This window comes from Sinocyclocheilus rhinocerous, unplaced genomic scaffold (assembly GCF_001515625.1).
Source record: "Sinocyclocheilus rhinocerous isolate Xijiao unplaced genomic scaffold, SAMN03320098_v1.1 scaffold1013, whole genome shotgun sequence".
In the NCBI taxonomy this organism is placed as follows: Eukaryota; Metazoa; Chordata; class Actinopteri; order Cypriniformes; family Cyprinidae; genus Sinocyclocheilus; species Sinocyclocheilus rhinocerous.
This window is the reverse complement of record NW_015642049.1, coordinates 630,365-637,378: the sequence shown is the minus strand read 5'-3', so window position 1 is coordinate 637,378 and position 7,014 is coordinate 630,365. Positions and strand designations below refer to the sequence as shown.

At 35.1% G+C, this 7,014-nt stretch overlaps 1 protein-coding gene across 1 annotated transcript in view; it reads left to right on the top strand.

Annotated features, from left to right (window-relative positions):
* LOC107755364 (integrin alpha-4) overlaps positions 1-7,014 on the top strand; it is a 29,608-nt gene that overhangs the window by 20,483 nt on the left and 2,111 nt on the right. Inside the window, exons 14-25 of the mRNA XM_016572142.1 lie at positions 513-665; positions 788-864; positions 2,920-3,067; positions 3,208-3,306; positions 3,393-3,469; positions 4,413-4,502; positions 4,599-4,686; positions 4,782-4,889; positions 6,015-6,140; positions 6,223-6,348; positions 6,475-6,573; positions 6,665-6,784. Of these exons, the coding sequence (XP_016427628.1) occupies positions 513-665; positions 788-864; positions 2,920-3,067; positions 3,208-3,306; positions 3,393-3,469; positions 4,413-4,502; positions 4,599-4,686; positions 4,782-4,889; positions 6,015-6,140; positions 6,223-6,348; positions 6,475-6,573; positions 6,665-6,784 (1,311 nt within the window). The remainder of the gene's footprint in view (positions 1-512; positions 666-787; positions 865-2,919; positions 3,068-3,207; positions 3,307-3,392; positions 3,470-4,412; positions 4,503-4,598; positions 4,687-4,781; positions 4,890-6,014; positions 6,141-6,222; positions 6,349-6,474; positions 6,574-6,664; positions 6,785-7,014) is intronic.

The window sequence follows — 7,014 nt, the reverse complement described above, 5'->3', positions numbered from 1 at the left end:
CACACACACACACACACACACACACACACACACATATATATATATATATATATATATATATATATAGTGTGTACATTTATCAGCGGTAAATGGAGATTTACCGCTGATTACAGAAATGGCTTTACTGAAAAGATGCGCATTAAATATCGAATGTGATTTATCGTGCAGCCCTAATATATATATACAGTATATTGAACAGTAGTGTACCAGTAGGAACTAACTGAATCATGTGAAACAACCAAAGTATGAGCCCTGATCCTAACCAGTTTGATATTGCAACTTTGGTTGTCTTTACTGTCACTTTTGACCAATTTAATGCATCCTTGCTGAATAAAAGTATTAATTTCCTAAGAGAAAAAAAAAACTCTGAACCCCTTAGCAACCATATCGGAACACCTTGGCAACCACCCACTACATCCTAGCATTTGTGGTGGTTATTTTTTTGGATTGACAAGCGCCAGTCATTTTCTTTAGAACATCTTGTTAAAATGTTTTTGTTCTCTTGTGTGTAGAAAGACGTCCGGGATATCTTCACACCCATCCATTTTGAGGTGAAATATGAACTTGGAGAGCACCGTGTGCAACAGAGGGACTCAGGGGGCTTGCCTTCTCTCAAACCCATTCTACAGCAGAAGGATGAACAGGCGAATGTCGTGAAAAACAAGGTCAGGTTTTCTCTATTTCTCCATCTTTGTTTTGTTATTGTGGTTAGCTTCTGTGGCCACATTTTTAACCTCATTATAGGTCACTATGCGTCTTGATTTGCAATCTTTCTATCTTTCTGTAGACCATCTTTGCCAGATATTGTTCCTGGGAAAACTGCTCAACCAACCTGCAGGTTTCTGCTCATTTCGTTTTACCGCAGTAAGTCATCAACACATAACCTATGCTAACTGGGTGAATCTCTCGGAAATTGTTGCATGTTACACTACAAAATTAAATGGAAAAATATTATGAATAAATGAAATTAAGCTGGTTTTAAGACCACTTAGATTTTGTGCAGCCACGTTATTTTCCTAGAAAATGCATTTTTTTTTGCTCCCAAATCCTTTGTAATGCAAAAAAAAAAAATAATCTCATTCTGATTACTGTAAAATAATAATTATTATTTACATTTATTTACATAATTATTATAAACATTATTTCATATTATTTAAATTATTTAAAAACTACTATTGCATGTATATGTCATGGAAGTATTTGTTGTACTAAATTCAATTTATGCTGATTTTCGTTGAAATTATGAATAAATGAAATTAAGCTGGTTTTAAGACCACTTAGATTTTGTGCAGCCACGTTATTTTCCTAGAAAATGCATTTTTTTTTGCTCCCAAATCCTTTGTAATGCAAAAAAAAAAAATAATCTCATTCTGATTACTGTAAAATAATAATTATTATTTACATTTATTTACATAATTATTATAAACATTATTTCATATTATTTAAATTATTTAAAAACTACTATTGCATGTATATGTCATGGAAGTATTTGTTGTACTAAATTCAATTTATGCTGATTTTCGTTGAAAGAAAAAAAAACAATTCAAATAATATATTGCATCCAGACATCCTGATTTTCTCACAGTGACATGTTTTTCTTTTCAAGTGCATAGTAAGCAACTACAGACCTCTGTAAATATTCTAGTTGTGCTGGTGTTGTTCGTGACTAACAGGAGGGCTTTAGAGATTATCTGCTCTCCTCATGAATTCACCCATTAAACCAGCATGCAGAGTAGCCAAAGCTTTATATCGATGCATTTTATGCATCACGTTTCTTGGACTTGCCCAATTGAGGCGAAAGCGTGAGTGTGCACATTAGCATTTTGGATCATGTTTGCAGCCGTATGCAAACTAATTTATGGACCCCCCTCACCCATTGGTGATAATACATGATCTGATTATTCATAAGGCTTGTGTGTGTGTGTGTGTGTAAGAGAGAAACAGAGAGAAAGAGTGTGAGGTGGAGAGTGTCTTGTCACTCTCCCAGATGCACCTGGTGCCTTTAGATGAAAAACATCAGGCTTGAGCCCTCACTGCACAAGCCACACCAACACATGCAGAAAAATACTGGCTCTTTTTCCCATTAAATTCTGCAATAATGAGTCTTGAAAATATTTTCAAATGAACATAAATGATTAAAAGCATTTTTTACTGTTTTAAAAACAATTTTCACAAGTGACAGTTTAGTTAATTGATTGATCAGAAAAATATTTTAATTGTGCTTATCTTTATTTAAAATTAAATTTTAAAAATAGGATGAAATACAGAGGAATTGATTGCAAGGAACTGATTAAAGTTGCAGTGACACGGAATTTTTTTTTTTTGCACCACAATATGTTCAATTTAGTAACTTATGCTAAGGATTGTGAAATTTTGGCTTAGTATTTAATTGTCATACACATCATTTGATTTGATTAACAATTAAAATTTTTGTTTTATTTATGTAACCATGTGAGCTTAATTTATACTTTAGAAAAAAAAAAATTTTTTTTATTTAGACTGATCTTAGAGAAATACAAATTATTTTAAGACTTTGTAAACAAATATTGCACATGGTATAATTATATGAATATAATTATAAATAAATATAAATGCTAACTTTAAGTTACACTTTTTCTAAATTACAACAATTCTGTTCATATATTTTTTTTTCTATTTGATATTGTTCTTCCTTCATTTGGCAGTTTTTTAAATATTGTGTAATATTTAACTGTAAGATTTTCTGTGTTTGAAATTGTTTAATCCCTAATAAAATATTATTATTATTATTATTATTTTCTGAATCTTTTCTTCACTCTGTGTTAATCCCTACTAAATTATACTGACTAATTAATGGATTAAATATGGATTAAAATGCTTTATTTATAAAATTAATAGAAACTGATTAATTTATATTTTAAATAACTGTTTTCCCAATAGGTCCTACAGGAACATGCCATACTTTGCTCTGGGTAACGGAAAAAGCATCATGTTAAACACCACACTGGTCAACATTGGAGATGATGCTTTTCTACCCAAACTTTACCTGAGGTTTCCCAGCAACCTGCATTTCATCAAAGTGCTGGAGGTAATTTAATTTTGTCGCAGTAATTCCTCATTTTGTTCGTGTCTGTCTTAGATATCTGACAGCCAGCTTTTAGCACTTTGCATTGCTGAATGCCCGTTAATTGCCTTTGATGCGCTTTAATATTTGTGATATTATTTAAGGAAGATAAATACATCAGCTGTGAAATCGCAGAGGAGAATAAAGTGGCCATCGGACTGGACTGCAATGTTGGGAATTTATACATCCCCCCTTTCTCAAAGGTAAATGTCTTTAGCAATGGAAGATAAATGAGTTTGTTTGTCACCATATCTTGTTGGAATATAAACATCTCTTTGCTTTCTTCCAGATCAACATCACCTTTTTACTAGATGTGATGCAGAACAGCAGCGCGGGGAACCTTAGTATTAACATCAATGCCACGAGGTAAGAGAACCAGAGATCTCAGCCCCAGATCTGAGGAATTCAATACAATGGATGGTTAACACAAATGCAAAGACATCTGAGCCAAATGTAAACATCTGTGGAGAGCATCTCGCTACTGCTTACGGTTGTAAATTAAGATCAGAATGCAAAAGACAAACAAAAGCATTAAACAGCACGCTCAAAGGTTTTGTGTGCTTTCAGTGTTACTGTTAGAAGCATGAAAAACAGTGGATCTAAAGATGCCTACATAGCCTATGTAATGAGTTCCTATAATGAAATCTCTGGGTATATTAGGGTTGTATTCCAATAATTAAACTCATTAAACATTTCCTCTGATAGAAAGATCTTTTCAAAGTATACAATGACCCCAAAAAGTGTTTGGACACTGCACTTAACATGTCATTTCATTAGCTAGGACAATATCAAACTAAGTGGTGTCTGTGTAACGGAGGCCAGCGGTAGGTGCTGTGCAGGAAACTTTAGCCTCCTTGTTAGTGCGTCCGCCTCCCATGCCGGAGACCCGGGTTCGAGACCCACTCAGAACGAGGTGTGGCGGTGAGGACCCGGGAGAGAGGGGTTGCATTGGTGCCGTGACCCGGATGGGCGTGAGGTTTAGGGGGGTGAGTGTAACGGAGGCCAGCGGTAGGTGCTGTGCAGGTAAACCTCACTCCCCTGATCTCAAGAGATGCACTAGCGACTGACGCTAGTGGCTGCAGTCTTAAGCCTCCTTTTTAGTGCGTCCGCCTCCCATGCCGGAGACCCGGGTTCGAGACCCACTCAGAATGAGGTGTGGCGGTGAGGACCCGGGAGAGAGGGGTTACATCTGCAAATAAATGCTTTTCTCAGAACTAACTTCACCCTTTTATGAGCCATTTTCTTGCATTTATGCATTTTTTACTTTCCTCAGTAGTGAATGTAAACCAATCCAATGTGTGTTTTTCAGCGAGAACTTTGAGAACACAGATCTTCAGCACGACAACGTGGCCGTTCTTACGCTGCCCTTGAGATATGCAGTTGGCCTCAATGTTCACGCGTAAGTTATCTGTTTTGCTTATGAATTTGAATCCATAGATGTCGGAAGAATAACAGGCCAAATTACGGGATGCTTCTCTTCGTCTCTCCTCTGCAGATTTGTCTCCCCGACTTCATTTCTGATTGGAGAACAAGAGTCGGTGCCGGTCGACTGCTATCCTGAGAAGTTCAATTATACGTACAAGGTATTTTAGCGCTCATCAGACAGACAACAGTGTCATTAAGCACTAATGAATCATTTGACATGGTTTGTTTTGTTAAAATGTCTATTAACTTACAGATTATAAATATGGGTCCTAGTAAAGCTCTTGATGCGAGAGTAAAGATCAGCTTGCCTCTGATGCTGGTGCCATACAAATACCAGCTAATCAGGATTACCGATTTACAGGTGAGGTTTACATATGCAAATATTCCTTTGGGGTCAGTAAGATTGTTTCTGAATGAATGAAATTAATGCTTTTATTCAGCAAGGATGCATTAAACTGATCAAATGTGACAGTAAAGACATTTATAATGTTACAAAATATTTCTATAAAAAATATGGTTATTTTTAACTTTCTATTAATCAAAGAATACTGAACAAAAATATTAAGCAGCATAACTGTTTTCAACATTGATTAATAATAATAATAATAAATTATTCTTGTTTTTGGAAAATTTAGCTTTGTCATCACAGGAATAAATTACATTTTAAAATATATTAAAATAGAAAGATTTTAAATTGTAATATTCCACAATATTAGTGTTTTCACTGTATCTTTGATCAAATAAACAGTCTTGTTGAGCATAAGAGACTGTTAAAAATTAAAAAAAAAATAAAATTAAATAAATAATTCTTACCTTACAGTGAATCTTAACTGGTGTACTGTATATTATATACAGTATTTTAAAGGAATAGTTCACCCCAAAATTAAAATAGTCTTTATTTACTGTCATGCCATTTATTTTTTTCTTTCACAAAATGAGATGTTAGGCAGAATGTATATGCTTCTGCTTTTGAAACAATGAATGCGGATAAAATGGGATGAAGTGGATGGCGATTTACGGTGTAAGATCAACTTTAGTGTTTTCATGGCACATTTGACATCACTGAGGCCAAATTGCATTGGTTCTTGCATGTCATGTGACAAATCATGACGTGTCGAGTTTGCAAAACTTGACACGTCAAGATTTAGAATATTTTTAGTAGACAATGGCTTAAATTTAATTGGTTCCTCACACAGAGCTGTTGTTCAACCTCAGAAGATGGCAGATATAGCACTTTATTATTTATTATATTATTTATGGTGCTTTATTATTCTTTTTGGAGCTTGGTAGTATAAATCACAATCTGCTTACCTTTTATGGAAAGCTGAAGTTCAGACATTCTGCCAGACATCTCTGGCTTTATTCACAGAAGAAACACACAAACTATTCCTAACAGTGCCTATAACTTAGCTTATAATGTATGCTATGCATCTATATGTGCACATCTTTTTCTTTACTTAAACTTAAGCTGTTTTTTGTCTTGCAGACAACTCTTGGGCATTGCTTCCAGAGGAACAATACAGTTCAGATTATTGATGACTGTGACATCCCTGAAGCTTCCTTTATTCAAGAACTTGTATTCTTTTTCTCCCCAAAAAGCAAGCGCATAATGGTAAAATAATTGTCGTAGTATTGAGTTATGGTGTGTTTAGTGTAATTGTTATGAGAAGGTCTCACTCTATGTTGTTCTGCAGTTCTGTGGTCCTGAAGATAAGACCTGTAGGATGATGGAGTGTCACTTTGGTGACTTGGAGGTTGGGAAGGAAGTTACCATCACTATGGAAGTGGAGCTCAACCCTAGGGTTCTCCAGATGAGTCCAGTGAGTATTTGTTAGAGAAGAGAAAAATAATATGGACCAACCATTGTTTGGCAGATGGATTACCTGAATTTTATATTTAAAAGAACAACTAAAACACATGACCTTTAATATGTTTATTTCCTATAGGGAAGACATGCTGTCATGATGATACAAGGCATGATTGACCTCATTTCACCAGTAAAGAATGCCAGCACCATCCTACTACAGGATGATGTTTCTGCTAGAGTAAGTAGTCTGAACCTCTAATGCCAGGAATACATGATGAGATGCTGGATTTGCTAAATATTGTTGAACTTGAATGTTTGCAATATTTCAGGTGTTCTTGGAGGCTCTGTACAGCAATAAGCCTGTGATGGCTGTGCAGATTTTTTTAATAGTATCCAGTCTGATCGTTGGACTGATCATTTTAGCCCTGCTTGTCCTTGCCCTCTGGAAGGTATGTATCACGTGACAATTTCTCAAGTATGACTTAACGTCATATTCTCATGCAAGACTCATCAAATCATACACTCTAAAAAATGCTGGGTTATTTTAACCCAACTTTGGGTCAAATATGGACTAACCCAGCTGTCGGGTTAAATTTGTCAATTAAATTTTTAGCCCAAAAGTTGGGTTAGTCCATATTTGACCCAAAGTTGGGTTGAAACAACCCAGCATTTTTTAGAG